Source organism: Ambystoma mexicanum, chromosome 2q (genome assembly GCF_040938575.1).
Source record: "Ambystoma mexicanum isolate Mex_15411 chromosome 2q, UKY_AmexF1_1, whole genome shotgun sequence".
In the NCBI taxonomy this organism is placed as follows: Eukaryota; Metazoa; Chordata; class Amphibia; order Caudata; family Ambystomatidae; genus Ambystoma; species Ambystoma mexicanum.
This window is the reverse complement of record NC_090924.1, coordinates 61,281,490-61,299,220: the sequence shown is the minus strand read 5'-3', so window position 1 is coordinate 61,299,220 and position 17,731 is coordinate 61,281,490. Positions and strand designations below refer to the sequence as shown.

The window sequence follows — 17,731 nt, the reverse complement described above, 5'->3', positions numbered from 1 at the left end:
ACCAGTGTGCATTTTTACCACAGGCTGAACCCTCCGCTGCAGTACAGCACCCATGGGTGACCATTTTCCCTAAAAGGCACCCATCTTCTTTTTTTTTGCCATTTTCTGTTTTAGTTCCTTCTTGGCTTGTACTCAGTTAGTTGAAACAGGTTTTGAGTCCTTTCTTTAACCTTTGGTGGGCTTCAGCCCTGAAATCCCGCTCACGCTCCAGTGTCAGGAAAGACAGGAAGTGAGGTAGGGTCCCGAAACTTCCCTGTCCTTTGTCTCTAGGTGTGCCTGAATAAAACTAGTTCTAAATGGCTGGCTGGCTGTCCTGGAATGACAGCCAGCTACCCTGCTGTGTGATTGACAGTCTAGGCTGCCAATGAATGGGAAATTGCATAAAAAGCAAGGTTTTTGGGACTAGTGGCAGAGTCGAACACTGGAGCGGAATATCCGAAGCTGAAGACGTGGCGAGTCGCCAGCAGCACCCTCCTGGACCGCAAAGTACCCAGTGAAGCCCTGCAGCTCTGCTGACCCAGTTTTCGAATCGACTGGGAAGACCCGAACAGGACAACTTCTGATGAAGAACAATGCACAAAACCGGGGCAGAGTTCTTTGTCTTGTTTAAGATCATAAGCGAGACACGCTTGGTCCCAGAAAACTGGACAAGCAGCATTATAATCACGGCAGTCCAAACCAAAAAGCTATTGCTTTCTAGAAATGCTTGATGCACCCAGGAAATTGTTTGCAAATGTTCTGCTGGCCAAGTTTCTAAGTGGGTTGCGTAAAACGAATTTCTTCAGTTTAACCAAACAGGTGTCCACAAGACATACTCTACTGTAGATAACATTATGCTACTGATCACTTTGAGAGGGCATGGAAATCCTGTGGACAATCCATCTACGTTGCCTTAGTTTATTTTAGCTCTTCATTTGACACAGTTGACCGTTGTCAACTGTGGACGAAATAGCAGTCCTCGAGTATTGAACCCGCCACCCCACCCCCGCACCTCCCTCTCCATCTCCCCCAGGCCTCCTTGAAATTAAATTGTACTGTAACAACACAGGAAAGGTAAGATTGAGCACAGAGGGGAACTTAACCGCTCCAATAACCTAAAACAAGGCTGCATACTGTCCCCCTTGCTATTCAACCTGTACATGGTGGAGTTGTCCCTGACCATAGATGCTCTACCAATTGATCCCCTAAATTGGTTGAAACTAGAATCTGTTTACTTGGATACACAGATAACCTGCTCCTCATGAGCGAAACATCGAAGGGGTTACAGATCTTTTTTAACTCATTAGTTGTTTGCCGAGGAGCATGATCTAAAAATTAACATCACAAAAATCAAGACAACGTCTTTTATACCTGGCAAAGGACAGGCTCTCAGGAGATACAGTTGAAGACTCCAGGACTGCGTAGTGGAAAGCGTGGACAAATATCTCCTAGTCACTTTAGATTAACTGAAATGGGGCACGCATGTAGAAAGATTAGTGCAGGAGGTGAATCAACAGCTAAGAACTTTGAGTAGATTTACACTCCAGCACGCAGGATACTCCTTGACTGCCATGATAATTGTGTACAAAATGCAAATTGCACCGAAACGCCTATTCAGACATAATGCAGCAAAACATTAATTGGGAAAAACATTACTTGGGGAAAATCAGCTGGAGTTCATGCCCTCAAATGACCAGACATATATTTAAAAAGCGAATGAAGACTTATCTATAGAAGTAGGACAGACTTCAATCCTGTGTAAACCTCTCTGCTAAGGCATCCAGCAGAGATTGTTGATGGACCTAGTTCTTCTTCAAAGCCAGGATTGTATATAAATGCATTCCCAACACCTACTTGTGCATAGAGTATTAGGATTACATTTAATCTCATATGAACTCTGAATAGCCTTGGGCGGAGTGAACATTAATGGAACTGATCTCACCTGCAGGCTTTGTATAACTGGGGAAACCGAGACAGCCAAACATAACTGCTGTGCATGCAATACATTAAGATTAGGAATAGCGTTCTATTAGCCACAGGTATCTGCAAATCCAGATACGGTACCCCAGATTCCTTGTGGCGTGAATATCTGGGAGGAAATAACCTGCCTGTTATAGACAACCTGACTAAATTATGGAAAGATATGAAGGAGCTTCTAGAACACCAAGCCTTGCAGAGATATTCTGATAATGTTGCAGTAACTTAGATGGTATATTTAGAAACCTTGATCTTGGATGGATGGATTTAAAGTTGGTGATATATATTTTCTTGCGTGGGTACATTGGGAACTAATTTGAAGCATTGAAATTAATATTAATTTAGTGGGGTGATATGATTTAATTGTATGGCAATTAGAACATATTTTACAAAAAAGCCAATTATGGCTGTATTAGAATTAAATAATCTCAGGCTTCTGAAGTAAGCCTTTAAAACTCTTCTCTCAAGGCACTAGCACACCATCTGCTCAGTCATTGGGAAGATCATGCTGAAGGTCTAAGAATACAGTAGGTGCGCGAGTTGCTTGTATTATGTGTTTTCTTCTCTCTTCCCCCTTCATAATGATCGTTTGGTACGCTAAACATTTTTGAGTATTTCTTACCCTATTACAATACAGATCAGGCCTAATTTTAAATACATTGTTTGTGACTAATAGTAAGCAAACGTAAGTATGAGAACTGGCACTTTTGTATAGAACTGTCGGGACCAAGTGCAAATGTGTCGAATTTGATTGTGTTCAATCAAGTTGTTGGAAAAGGCATGCATATTAAAACAGGCTTGCCAGTTTGTCTGAATGATGGATATGATAAGTCATTTATAACATGCATGTACACAAGTGTTTCAAGGTACGAATATCCAAGCCATATGCCTGAAACTTTCATAATGGGAATATGGTGTTAAGAAAAGAAGCTGATAAATGTACTTAGTTCAGTGGTAAATGTTTGGTTCACATTAATAATGCAATGATTCTTCTGTTCTAGTCAACTCCTGAGTGATAACACAAATGCCGTCAGTGTGGGAAACCTCAGTGCTATGCCTACCGCTGCACCACCTTCCAGCACCGGTGTAAGGAAAGCGTGGCACGAACATGTCACTCAAGACCTTCGCAATCACTTGGTGCATAAACTGTATGTATAAACTTTTTTGACAGTTTATTTTTGCATCTTTGTAGTCTCCCTAACGAAGGAGTTTCTATAAAAAGTGTCTTGGAGGTGTGAGGTCAACACAATTCTCTCCTTCCTCGTCTTCCCCCTGTCTGCTTTTTTTGTTTAACTTCCACATACCCAGATGTTGTTACCCTAGTCAAGGGCTTGATAGTCGCTGTGGAATGCCTAAACACTGAGAGGTAATACGATTGATTCTGGCACAGAATAAATGACCACTTCCATGCTTATATATCAGATTAACCCTTTTGACTGCTGTAACTGCATTCATTTCCTATGAAAGTTATGATGTATGTGTAGGTACCTAGGGCAGTTGTTATGGGAGTTCTCCTAAAGTCTACTTGAGGTAAGACTTCATAAAACTATCCCTTGGCATACAGGTTCACAATTTTTAGTATAAGATTGTACTAATCAAGAAACCTTGGTAGAGTGGCAGAGCAGTCAGACTTCATTGGAGGAAGATGTGAGCTGTAGTTAAGTACACTGAACCCAGTTAGTATATCAGTCCAAAGAAACACACCAATAAAGTTCTGTTTAAATATCAAATTTGTTAGATTTACCCAAGCAAGTCAGAGATATACTCGATTCAAATAACCAACACACTTAGGAAAACCTATAAATACTCCTACATCCCAACCCCTTTATTCCATACTGTATGGGCATCCCTCGCTAGGGATGGGAGACAGAACCTTTTTCACTAGAAAAATCATCTTCCCTTTTAAATTTATATGCTTGCAGAGGCGCAACTCTGGGAGTATGCACTCCTCTGACTACGCCCGCCGTCACCACTCCCTTGTCTTCTTTTCTGTGTCGACTGGAACGGACCAATTTTACCAGCGCTCCTTTGTTAGGCCTACTGCCTAGTAATTCCATGCGCTCTTCCCCGGAGAAGTACTTTTGTCTATCTCTTTTTTCAATCAGGTACCACTCTGTGCTCTGGCGCCACACTCCTCCCCGGCACATGCCAACATCCTCGGGCTTCAGTAGGTGTCCAGCCTGTGAGGGTCTCTTCCCGACATCTGACCCACAAGCCCTCTGCCTCCACTGCCTTGGCCCCGACCACAGCTGGCAGGGTTGTACCACACTCACACAGTGCGCACTCAAGAACAGGTTAGCCAGGTGGAGAGAACTCTTCGGTAGGTCACCTCCAGATGACCTCACAAATTTTGTCAAGCAGAAGACCAAGCCCGAAGTATGGGCCCTGTTCTCCTGCTCACCCCGCAAGGGTGACTCCTTCCCCAGGAAGCACAGGAGCGGGAGGGATCTAGTAGCTCCTAATACCAGCACGAGTACCGAGGCTGCTTCAGCTACTGGCCTCCAGGTTGAGGTGTCCTACTGGTGACTCCGCTGAGGGACTGCAAGGTTCTGTTCCCAGGTCTCGATGCAGAGGGGCTGCGCCCTAATACCGGACTGATGTCTGAGGGGGCACCTGTACGCAGCACTACTGGTGCCACAGCTGAGGGCACTCCTACCAGGCCCCGTCCTGCGGTGCAGGGTAGGCCTCAACCTCCACCGTGCCACGCCCTGGAGGAAGTCGGGCTCAGCGCGGCAAGTGCCACGACACAGGCACGTGGCATGCAGCCAGACAAAATGGCCGCTCGCCCGTCACCATCCCCCTTTGTGTCCAGGTAGTGGAAGGAGTTTCAAGGTGGGACTGGTCATGGCCTGGCACGTGGCCCACGGCATATCCATCAGCGTCGCAGGGCAGGTACAGCTCACCACATACAGCAGGACAGGGTGCGCCCAGATCTCAGCAACCTGGGGTTCCCACTCCCATGCCCGCTCCACCAAGCGCTCCTCTGGCCTGTGAAGACAGGTTTTTTGAGACATTCCTGACTCTCTTGAGGTCCCCGCAGATGGGCATCATCCTGAAGGATGTTATCAGGGACATGCTGCCTCTGGTTTCAGCCGCTTGCCCTCACGGCCACCCCGCCCTTGGGTCCAACTCCCCCGGGCCCAATGCAGCCCCAGCTGCCTGCTCATCCCCACCACAACACCAGCTCCCATGCCTCTGCCAGTCACAGCAGCCCTGTACCCGCTGCCACAGCAGCCTCCAGCGCTATCGGTACGCACAGCTCCTTGCTCCCAGCACTCCTCCAACTGCACCGGACCAGCAGGACACATTTGTGGACACGGATGAAGAGGACGACCCTGGGACGCCATCGTCGGCCCAGGCCTTTCACGAACGGCTTGCAGGACTGGCTGAGTATTTGAGAATCCCACAGGTGGAACAACCAGAGGCGCGGGTCTTGGCAGAGGTTCTCCGTCTATGCCCAATGGCTAGAACGTGAATTCCAATGCAGAAGGACGTGGTTGCGCTTGCCAAAAATGGATGGCTCAAGCCACACTCTACACATCCCTACAGATAGGTGCCTCAACGCTAAAGTTTAGGCAAATGGAACACCCTCTTATTGTCGTCTCACCCCCAGCCATACTCCTCTGTGATTGCGGCAGCTTCACTTTATTCCAAGCCACAATCGTCCTCTGCTACATCAGTCTGTGCACTCCTGGGTAAGTAGGAGCAGATCCTGTAAGCATATGGAAAGCAAATCTATTCCAACGCTTATCTTCATCTGCGCCAGTCCAATATGGATGCCATGCTGGCGAAGGTTAACCATAGGCTCTGGCGAGAGATTGCCGATTCGCTTCATGAACTCCCTGTGCAGAGCCAGGCGCTAGTCAAGGCTGGGCTGGCTGAAGCCAAAATAGTAGCGCAGTACATAATGGAAGGATGTCCTGGCTACGGGTAACAAAGTTCAACCCGGACGTCCAGGAGCGTATTCTGGACCTTCCTTTCGAGGGGGGCGATCTGTTCCATTCTACTACGGGCAAGGAACTCAAGAATAATAGTTAACAGATTGCTAAGTCCTTATCGATCCTAACTAAGTCCACCCCCAAGGAATATTGCCAGGCGCACCAGCGCTCAGACAAGGGTTGGTGCTTTAGAGGCTTCAGGGGCTTCCAGTAGAGACGGTCCAGACAACTGGATGGTTCCCCGAGCCAACATAGGTGCAAGCAGCACAAGGCGACTCACAAGGACTTTTTCCAGTCCCCCTCCTCAGCCCGGGCCTCAGAGGGCAAAAAAGCATCACACAGCCATCCAGATCCACGAGTCTACAGTGGGGGCAGGCTTGCCCTTTACACTCACAGCTGGCACACAAGGTTCACAGACCCGTGGATCCTCTCAGTAGTATCCACGGGCTTCTGGCTCCCTATCCCTCCTTCTCCTCTCTCCTCTCCTCCGCTCCCACAGATTGGTACAGCAACTCTGTTGGTGGAAGTTCGCTTGCTCGTAGAGAGTCAGGGAGTGGAGTAAGTCGTGCTTCTCAACGGGGATGGGCTTCTATTCACAGATTTTCACCATACACAAGAACCACCAGGCTGGCTTGAGAGTTGTGTTGGACCTTTCCACCTTGAATGAACCTTTCCCTTCCTCTCCACAAGTTCAAGATGGTTAACTCAGCGCTTATAGCGGAGACATTGTGTGCGGGAGACTGGATGTGCTCCCTGGAGCTGAAGGATGCCTACCTACGCGTCCCAATCTAGCAACCTCATCGGTCCTTTCTGAGGTTCAGGATTATGGGTTTCCATTTCCAATACAAGGTTCTAACCTTTGCTCTCAATTCGGCCCCCAGGGTCTTTCCAAGACTTATGAACATGTTGGCAGCCCTGCTCAGGGTTTAGGGCCACCATCTCTACCCATAACTAGACCACTGTCTTGTCGGGGTGTGAGGTCTCCGCAGGCAGTCCAGCACACCTCCTCCGCCCTCATGAATACACTACACAAGTTGGGATATTTTCCCCTCAGAGGACAAGATCACAGCCATCAAGAAGGCCAGAGGCCTATTCATTGCAGAGCAGTGACCTTGGCGTGGTGGACCAACACTTCCTGGGCATCATGGCAGCATGTCTCCTTGCACTTCACAGCCTCCTGGAACCTGGAGAAGGGTTCCCAGGTGCAGCTGGTCAGCATCCCACATGACTTCCAGCAGGACGTAATCAGGTGGAGCAAGAACCGCATCCTGTGGATATTCTGGCCCTTCCGTCAACCAGCACCTCAGATCACCATCACCACAGACACTTCCCCAGAGGGCTGGCGAGCTACCTTGGGCAGCCACAGCATCCACAGGGTTTGGTCTTGTCAGGAGCAGACGGCTCCCATCAACTGGCTCAAGTTGATTGCCGTCTGGAATGCTCTCAAAGACTTCCTCCCTATGATCAGTGGCAAGGCGATTCTCATTCAGATGGACAGCTCTACCAGCATGTATTACATCAACAAGCAGGGTGGCAACAGGTCTCCTCCCCTCTGCACTCTAGCAGTCGATATTTGGGAGTTCTATCCTTCTCTGCGCACCTCGCACATTCGGGGTGCAGGTAGACACATGCCGCATCTATCTGGCGGCTATTGGAGCCTACAGGAACTCTGAAGAGGAGGTATTTTCATCTTCTTATCCGGTGGTTAAAAGACACTTGTTGGGCTTGACCAGGCTTTATCCGCCCATCAAGAAACCACACCCTGTGTGGGACCTCAGCGTGGACTTGGGCGCCTTGGTGCATAAACCATTCGAACCTATGGCATCCGCAGACATCAGGCTAGTCACCATTAAGACGGCTCTTAGTGGGCTTTAACCTGGCACGCCGGATCAGTGAAATCCAGGCTTTGGTGACCTCAGAGCCTTATACTACTTTTCATAACATAAGGACAAGGACAAGGTGGTGCTTGGAACTCATCTCTCATTCTTACCTAAGGTTGTCTCCTCTTTTCACTTAAATGAGGAGATAGTGATTCCAACATTCTTTGCGGACCCGAAGGATGATGCTCAGAGGGTATTGCACTGTGTAGATGGCAGGCGTGTGCTGGGATACTACCTGGACAGGACCAACAGCTTCCGTAAATCAGAAGCTTTTTGTCACCTTCGGTGGTTCGAAGCCGGGCTGTCGGGCCTCTGAGGCTTCCATAGCACGGTGGATGGTTATGGCCATCACGTAGGCATGCGAGGGGCAGCACAAAACTCTTCCAGCAAATCTGCATACTCATGCAATTAGAGCTAAAGCCACGGCGGTTGCTTTCCAGAGGCACGTCCCATGGCAGGTTATCAGCAAGGCGGCTACGTAGGCTACGCCCTCTGCATTCTACAAGCACTACTGCTTGAATGCCGTCTCCAGGTCGGATGCAGAATTTGGTCAGGCAGTGTTAAGGAACTTGATTTCTCCACCATGGGGCTATATTCAGTTGTACTTGTCCATAGAGTATGGGGGAAAGGGGACGGGAAGTAGGAGTAATTATAAGTTACTCACTGTAGTGACTAACATACTCCTAGTCCATTGTCCCCTTTACCCAATACATCCCACCATCCTCCCCCTTCATAAAACGGGTGTCCTTGGGCAATGTTAATATTTTCGACGCGTTAAAGGGGACTGAGAAATGACGCCGGTGGGCGGAGTCAGGGGAGCACTTGCTTCCAAGGCTGCGCCCCTGCGTGTATTTAAATTTAAAGGGGAAGATGATTTTTCCTGTGAAACAGGTTGTCTCCCGTCCCTAGCAAGGGCCGCCCATGCAGTGTAGAGGAAAGAGGACTATGGATAGTTTTAAGTTAGCCACTACTGTGAGTAACTTATAATTACTTTTCAAAGGGTACTTCTTAGTCGGTAGTTGCTTGCGGTAAAATTATTGGAGTTAGATACTAATGACAGTTCTACTGTATTACCAGTATGACCGCGCACTCGCGTTTAGACAAAGATATGCAGTACTTGTATTTAGTTAGCAAAACCACTTAGGAATAAAAAAGGTTGGTTAGTCATACAGTAGCAGAGCTTAACGTTTTAGAGACATCATTTTGCAGAGGGCTCAAATTGTTACGAAGCAGCAGGACAACAAAAGTTCCTGAAGATACTTTGTCTCTAGGACAAGATACTAGAAGAGTTAACACAACTTTATAGACCTTGTTCAAAGACACACAAAAGGAACACAAGCTGGCAACTTGGGTCAGACAGAGGTAAGAGTCGAAACCCTGGACACCTTCACACACCAACACTCTAGAGCGACTTCTTGGTTCAAGGTGCCTTTCACCTCACAAAACCTTAGGTTAGAAGAAATGCTCGTAGCTGGCTTTTCCTCTGTGCAGCGATGGACCCAGTCTCCTGATTCCTCGGTCTGGTGATGACAGGAAGGACAAAGAATGGGGGGTTGGGGGGGGTGGGGTTGGGGGAGAGGGAGGGGAGGAGGGAGGGGGAGTGAGATATCCCCCCCCTTTGTAAAGGCACATGTCTTGTGCTAAAGGTTTCGTTAACCAAATGCATGTTAAATAAATAACAAAAATGAAAGGCACAGCACCTCGGGAGATGGCTCAAATTGCAGGATGTTTCAGGACTGGTTGGTCCCACCAGCCAAAGGGAAGGAGTCGTGTTGTAATTGGGGTCAGGACAGTAGTGGTTGCTTCACAGTGATGCAAATGGTCTGCAGGCTTCTCTGGTCGTCTTATTTGGTTACTTCAGGTTCCAGTGGTTGACTAGCCTTTCACCTCAGGGACCTTGCCTTTTATTAATTTTCAGCACACCTCTCTGCAATCTCTCTCAGCGGTTTAGAAAAAAAGGGGCGGTTGGCTGTCCAGTTAGGGCGTTATGACAGGTTGACGCTTCCACTTCAGGTGCAAGACCCAAGCTGTATCCTCCTTTGTCCGAGTCCTCTTTCTTGGTTCAGGGCCTCTGTGCCCTCCCACCCAGAGCGTGGCACAAATCTTCAAAATGGCAGAGCGGCACGTGGCTGAGCCTGCCAGGCTGGCGTCCACCTTGGATTCGGCTCATGGCCTGTCAGTTCTTTCGCCCATAGAATGGGCTTTGCAAGATGATCCCAGCCCCCTTACCTCTGGCAGCGGATCCTATGGTGCAAGCGTCTGGTCTCCTCCGGGATACATCTGCTCTTCACAGCCTTGCGACTATATGCACCAGGCCCCTCGGTGCTTTGACCAGGAGATGAGGCCCAGCGCCTCCCTAGGGACCTGGTGGCTTGTGAGGACCACTTGTTTGAGTGCTTCCTCTTCCTCATGCATTCCCCTCAGATGAAGGGGCTTTTGAAGACCTTGTCAAGGTCACCCCGCACGCGGCTTCCCCCCAGTCTCCTCCTCTGGGTGGTACTCACGTTCCTCCAGCACTGCTTGTTCCAGTAGCGGTCCCTTCACTGGTTCAGGCTCTACCGGTTGTTCTGACCCCTCGACAACCTCCTGCACCACCAATGCCTCCCCCTCAACAGTCGTTGGACCGGTCTGCGGCTCTGGGCGTAAGTGGACCCCGCTGGCACCTGCAGGGCACGACTGCCAGGACGATGAACCCTTGGTATCCGTTAAGGCCTTTCATGACTGCTTTCAAGGCCTGGCGGAGTTCTTGGAGTTCGGGGGGCTCACTCCGTCGGAGGAAAACCCCCAGGAGTTGGGTGTGCTAGCAAGTTGTTGGGGAAGCACACCACGATCCTGTCTGCAATCCCTCTCCAGAAGGATTTTCGAATGGATTGTGTCCTCCCACGTATTCCCCATCTTTGATATTCGATATCCAGCTTCTGCTGCTTTATTTAGGCAGAGGGCGCTGTGTGTCGATGGAGTCGATGGAGTCGATTTGTATGTCCCTCTAGGGCCTCTGTCTCGAGCATGATGTCTTCTAAGGTATATCTAGCACGCGCAGCACCCATCTGCTTCAGTTCTGTTTTTGTCGCGAATGCTATCGCTTTAAGAAATACTGCACGCTTGATTGTGATTACTTAGAGTATGTCGACTATCCCGAAGACTGGGTTTAAGATGTTTTGAGGCTGTGGCTCAAAAATGTCGTTGACCGACCCACATCTTGTATGTCTGTGGTGCCTCGGGTGGAGCATAAGGCTGCAGCCTGCTCCAAGTGCCAGTCGATGACGGGGAAGGCCCCGAAGGTGCGAAAGGGGAGGGAAATTGGCGGTAGGTCGAAACCCAGAAAATCCCCATCTACCCCCAAAAAGATTTCGACCGATGAGTTGAGAGGTGACTCTCCTCGGAGGAAGAAAGTCAAAAGAGTGAGGTCGAGGAGCGGCTCTCACCACTCGTCGTCGAAGTCCAAAAAGAGTCACCATAGGTCGCCTTCTTCGACTTAGTCGTTGGACACCTCACTGGAGAGGGCATCTTGCCCCACAAAAAAACTCCACACCGGCTGAATGGTAAGCTTTTAGAGTAAAAATGCTTAAAATATTTGAAAAGCAAAAACCCCACGGCAAGCCATGCTCCTACCACGCCTTCCAAAGAAGCCGGTAAGGAAACGGCTCGAGCCAAATCCTGCAAGCCCTCGAGCCCGGGACGAAGGCCTGATACACACCGAGAGCCATCAAGGCCTCGCGTCGAGGACCAACATCGAAGGATCGTTTGAGCAGAAAGCACAGGTCGAGTTCGTCGACACCATTGACGCCTGCTGCGTCCTCGACACCAGCAAAGCTCGCAACATCGTCATCTTGCAGCCATCGAAGCCAACTGCACCGCTAATCCCAGCTACGCCGATATCGACACCGGCTGTGCCCTCGATGCCAGCTGTACCATTGATGCCGGGTGCCCCATTTAAACCTACGGCGCCATTGAAGGCCCCTCGAATGTCGAATCCACTATTTGCCAGGCCTGATAAAATATATGTTCCATTTGCCAAGGAAAGATTTTAAGTCCCCCAATGTATGAGGAGAATGAACCCTCTGATAACTAAGCCCCCTTTGTTCTCCAATTTGATGCACCAAATGTACCTGAAAACTTCAATTCGGAGGAGTCAAGGTTGAAAGATCTTTGACAATTTACAGACGGCCAGTTGGGTGGATACCTCACCTGAGCTTGATTTTGGAAGACCTGTGCCTGGGGAACACGCTGATGCTTCGCATTGACAACTAATGTCCAAGGTGGTAGACTACATGGGGTGCAGTGTAGGCCTCCTTTACCATTTGAGCAGGATAATCTGATTGATATCCTAGACCAGGGTCCACCGATGGATCCTATACTCCCATTCCATATTGATCTTGAAAAAAGGGTGGCAGCAACAGTAGGTTGGCGGTGTGGCTGAACGCCAAGGCCTCTACCCTGTGCAGCAAGAAGGGGCATGCCTCACCAAGGTCTGGCCGGTCCGAGAAGCGGGATTCTAAGTCATTTGAGGGCGCTTCATCCGTGGGGGCCCAAAACGAGGCCAAGCAATGCAAGTCAGTTTTGGTCGGGGTCGCTGCGCAAGCGTGTCCTGCGACGAGCAGGGCGCTCTCTTCTTCACCGTCTGCCCCCATCTCCAGTCATCACTCAACCACAAAGAGGAAATTGAACCAAGGGAAGCTTTGGGAGAAGCCGGGGAAGACCAAGGTGCAGGGAAAGGTGTCTGACCTGCCTCTGAAGGTGATTCAGGTAAAGTCATCCTCGACGATTGAGCTGGTGGCTGCTGCCCTCTCGAAGGCGGAAGTGGCTGTCCTGGTCCAGGGTACCTCGACGGCGCTACGAGGAGGAGCCCTCGGCCAAGCCGTTGGAGAAAACTCTGGTGAAGAGGATGCTACCCCCAAGCCCGAGACTGACCCTGGAGGATGCAAAAAAGTGGAGGGGAAAGGGAAGTGGCAGCCTCAACCATGCCCCACAGCACAGATTTTTCATCCTTGGACAAGGAGGACCTGGTGTCCGTCCACACGGTCCTGGAGGACATGGGGAACGACAACCACTATGGAAACGCCGAGGAGGACGACAACTCTGAGGGAGACGACGATGATGGCAGGAATGCTGCAGCCTACAATGTGGGCACTGGGTTTAGCAAGCATACCACCCCCCGCCCCCACCCCTGTTAGGCAGAATCCTGTGCAGATCCCTTGGGGTACACTGCAAAAAGATTAAGACTACAGGAGTAAGCAGTAAACCCAATTGGTAGCAGTCTGTACCACCCAGATTTACCTGGTAGCTGTGGCTGAGCAGTCAGACTTCTCTCAAGAAGAGTTAGGCAGTATACAGAGGATACACAATAGGGCTAAAAACAGAGTAGAACAAGTAAACACTGACCAGAGCTTTGTATCAAAAGTATATAATTATTTATTTAACACACACTTTAGAAAATACACTAGCACTATTAATCAAAAGCAAGTTCCAACACAATCAGAAAAGTATTTACACCTCCCCTAGCAATTACTAGACAAGTCTAAGTTAAAACACCACTTTTTGTCAAAACAGAAGTGAGCGCGTAACTTAGATGGCACTCCAACAATTAGGTTAAAGGGAGAAAAAAAGGCAGGTCATGAAAATAAAATAGTTCCCAACACTTTTGAGACAAAATCAAGTTACTGAAGGCAGGGTATACTGTAGCCAAAGTTCATAGGCCAGGCCCACTTTAAATGGAGCAAGGAAAAATGTGCCCAAGATCACACGGTTTAGCAATGCATTCAAGTCTTTGTAGAAATGTTCAAAAGAGGTTGGGGTGGTTCAAAAGATAGTTAGAAGGTCTGGGTGCCAACCCAGTTGGAAATCCAATGATTTAAGGGTCACCTTGGGCAAACCGAAGAAAGGGAGGCCAGGTAGAACACAGTACCTTAAAGAGTGAGGAAGCTCCAGCCGTGGCAGTTGTTCCTGGCAGCGGGTGCAGTTCATGGTTTCGACCAGGGGAAAAGAGGATCTCGTTGAGGAGGAAACCTGGAGTCGTTGCACTGCAAAGGGAAGAAACCAGCTGCGGAGTTCGTCGGTGAAAAGGTGCGTTCCTGGTATTCATGGTCACAGTGGTGCAGCTTGGCTATCCGGCTGCCGGGGTGCTTGGCACGGGCGATTCGACCAAGAGACGTCCTGGAAGGCGAAATGGCGAACTGGTTGATCCCACCAGCGCAGAGGAAGAAGACTCTTTCAGCAGAAGATCTTCTCTTTTGATCGGGAAAGTGGTGAGGTTGTTGCAGCAGGGCTCCACCGGTGGTGGTGGTGTTGTTGCAGATGGCTCAGCTTCTCCCCTCTTTGGATTTCTTCGGTCCTGTGGCGACTTCTGAAGTTCTAGTCCCAAAAGCCCTGCTTTTATGCAGAAAAACCCCCATTCATCAGCCTAGCTGTCACTCAAACATGCTAAGTGGTGAGCCGGGCGGCTCACCACTGGCCCAATTAGAACAGCGTGTGACTTGGGTTGCTAAGGCAACGCAGTCCAGGGTGCCAATTCCCCACCCACACATCCTGTGGAACCCAGACAGAGTGGCACCAGTTGGAGGGCTTCAGTGGAGAAGCCCGCCAAAAAGTGGAACAAAGGGCCCAACCTTGGTTGGAGTTACAGAGACGGACACGAACGCCATTTTAGAAAAGACTTCTGGCAAAAAGACCCAACCGTTGATTTAATATTAAATGAATAAACCAGCGGTATCTTTAACATTGCACCAAAAAGTGGTGCATTTAAAATCAATGGGAAAATCCCATAGGAAATATTCCGGTGAAATATTTTGCGTGGTAACCACTGCCACCAGTCAGAATACCTCAAGTCCCAAAAATTCAGGATGGACACGTTGCAGCACATGCTCGCCAACTGGAGGAAGGAGACTTCTTGTCGCTGGATCTGGAGTACACATAGTTCCCCGTTCACGAGAAGCATCAGAAATTCATGTTCTTTGTGGTGCAGGGAAGGCTCTACCAGTTCAAGGACCTTCCGTTCGGACTGAAGTCCGCGCACAGGGTGTTAACGAAGCTCCTGCCGCCAGTGGCGGCCCATCTGTGTCTACAAGGGATACATGTGTACTCCCTCGACGACTGGCTCAACCGCGCTAAGTCCAGGGAAGTAGCCGTCTGGCACATGGAAAGGACTGTCCGAATGCCGACGGATCTGGGATTCTCCGTGAACTATAGAAAGTCATGCTTGATTCCACCACAGAACACACTGTTCCTGGATGCCAGGCTCAACACTGTCTCCTGCCTTGTGGCCCTGTCGAATAGCAGCCGTGCTGGGCAAAATGCAATGGCTGTTGACACGGAAGACTGCTGCAGTGCAGACCAAGTCGTTGCTCGGCATGATGTCATGCATTTACCTGATTCGACTCTGCAGGTTGCAGATGCGACCGCTTCAGGAATTCCTGGAAGCCTGGTGGATCCAAGTGTCCGGAAGCTTCCCTGACAAGATTGTCCTCGATGAGGAGTTCTGTCGAGCGATAAAGTGACTGGGCATGCGCTCCAACATCGCTGGGGCCATGGACTTGCATAACCCGCCCCGTACCAGGAGACGGTCACCATGGATGCTTCCCTGGAGGACTGGGGAGCCCACACCGGACGTCTCCACGCCAAAGGCCTTTGGCGGCCGTAGGAGGGCTCTCCACATCAATGTCCTGGAGCTGCGGGCAGTGTTCTGGGCCCTCAAGTCATTCCTTGGTGAGGGTCTTCACAGACAATTCCACCACAATGTTCTACATCGGGAAGCAGGGTGGAACCATATCCCCAGCGCTCTCCAGTTGAGCGCAGGACTTGTGGCCGTCGCCCAGGAAATGTTCCTCATTCCTTTCCACTTGCTGGGAGTCAAGGTCGTCCTCACTGACTCCCTCATCAGGGAGCTGAGCTCTTGCCAGAGTGGGATCTTTGACACAATCAAGTGGACAGCCTCTACCTCAGATGGGTCAGAACCCATATCGATATGTTTGCAAAGCCGACGAATTCCAGAAATTCACCACTAGGTTCCACTGGCGGAGGAGCATGAGGGGCACGTTTTCCTTCACGTGCAAAGTCCTCTTCCTTTACGCGTTCCCTCCGTTTCCTCTCCTGCTGTGAGTCATCAATAAACTCAAACGGTGCTGATGCAGGATGATCCTTGTTGCCCCGGCATGGCTAAGGTAGATTTGGTACCCGGACCTTCTCAGCCTGTTAATGTCACCGCCGGTCAAGCAGCAAGTGATCGCAGATCTGCTCACCAGAGAAGGAGGCGCAATCCTGCATCACGGCCCAGGATCACTAAACATGAAGGCTTGGCTTCTGCAGACTTAGAGACTGGAGGATACGAGCTGCCGGCGGACTGCAGTGAGGTCCTTGCCCGGGCCAGAGCATCGTCAACTCTTCAGTGCTACAGGCACAAGTGGAAACGTTTCGCAACGTGATACCAGATGCAGAAGATCAATCCTCTGAGGGTCTCGGCTCCGCAGATTATTCTGTACTTATTGTACTTGGCCAAGGTGGGGCTAGCGCACGCCTCTATCAAAGTGCGTCTGGTGGCTATCTCCTGCTACACCAGGTCTCCAGGACGGCCTTCTCTTTGGGCCCACCGTCTAGTCAAGGAGTTCCTCAAAGGACTGTTTCAATTGTTCCCGCCAGTGTAGGCCCCTACCCCAGCGTGATACTGAGGCTCATGGGGGACCCCCTTCGAGCTAATGCATCAGGCCCCTCTCAAGTTCCTTTCGTGGAAGTCTGCTTTTCTCGTGGCCAACACCACTGCCAGGAGGGTAGGTGAGATCTTGGCCCTTTACTGCAAACAGCCTTATCTGACTTTTCAGGACACAAGGGTGGTGCTGTGGAGGCACCCCTCATTTGTGCCAAAGGTTCAGTCGGAATTCCACTTAACAAGCCTTTGGTGTTGGCTGTATTTTTTCCAAAACCTTCGTTGGTGGCTGAAAGGCACTCTCTGGATGTGGCTTGTGCGCTGAATTTCTATGTGGTACTCAAGAAGGGTTTCCAGAAGACATCTCAACTATTTGTAAACTTTGGTCCCATGAACCATGGGAAGGCCTTGTCCAAGACTTCCATCTCCAGATGGCTGTCCGGCTGCATCACACATTGTCACCGGCTGGCAAACTGACCGCTGCCCGGCCGTCTGAGAGCCCATTGCACCAGAGCGATAGCTGCGACCACAGCGTTCCTGTCTGGTGTGCCCCTGTTGGACATCTGCAGGGCTGCTACGTGGAGGTCCACGCACACCTTCTCAAGATTCTACTACGTCGACAGGGATTCCAGAGAGGGGTCCAGGGTTGGCCAAGCAGTGCTACGCAACCTTTTCACTTGAATCTGAGCATGTTCCGGAGGTAAGAATTGATTGCTTCTTTTGAGCTTTGCCACCTTCTGTGGTTGTATAATGTTGTACTGCTATGTATTCTTTATTTATGAGCATGTGAATCCATGCCAGACCCCATGCTATAGAAGAAACAAGTTGTTTACCTGTAACTATTTTTCTCCAACTTGGGTCTGGCATGGATTCACATGCAAAACCTCCCTCCTGCCCCTCTTCGGCTCTTCTTGGTCATAGGACCACTTTACGTGCTACCAAATCTGACGATGGCTGGCAGAGGAGGGGCTTAGGGAGAGGGCAGTATGACCCAGACCTCAGGGATTGGTTTATAGTAAAAGACAGTTTGTAAGTGAGACTACTTTTTTTCTTTTACTTAGGATTCCCGGCCTGACGACTGGGAATATTCTGATTCCATGCCAGACCAATGCTGGAGAACAATAGTTGCAGGTAAGTAACTTGTTTCTTTTTGCCAATGCTTGTTTTTTAACAAGGATTCAGTGAAGGACACGTTTATTGCTTATAAACAGAGTGGATGAAGGCAGACTTGGCCAAGACATTTTTATTACACCAGTAACGTGTTTACAGCGCCAATTAAGTCATTAGCTCTCAGAAGACTACTTTGAAAAAACACTGGCAGG

The 17,731-nt window shown here is 49.8% G+C and overlaps 1 protein-coding gene across 3 annotated transcripts in view; it reads left to right on the top strand.

Annotated features, from left to right (window-relative positions):
- CREBBP (CREB binding protein) overlaps window positions 1-17,731 on the top strand; it is a 2,841,012-nt gene that overhangs the window by 778,880 nt on the left and 2,044,401 nt on the right. For all 3 annotated transcript variants that reach the window (XM_069646824.1, XM_069646825.1, XM_069646823.1), the window contains exon 8: window positions 2,958-3,104. In XM_069646824.1, the coding sequence (XP_069502925.1) occupies window positions 2,958-3,104 (147 nt within the window). The remainder of the gene's footprint in view (window positions 1-2,957; window positions 3,105-17,731) is intronic.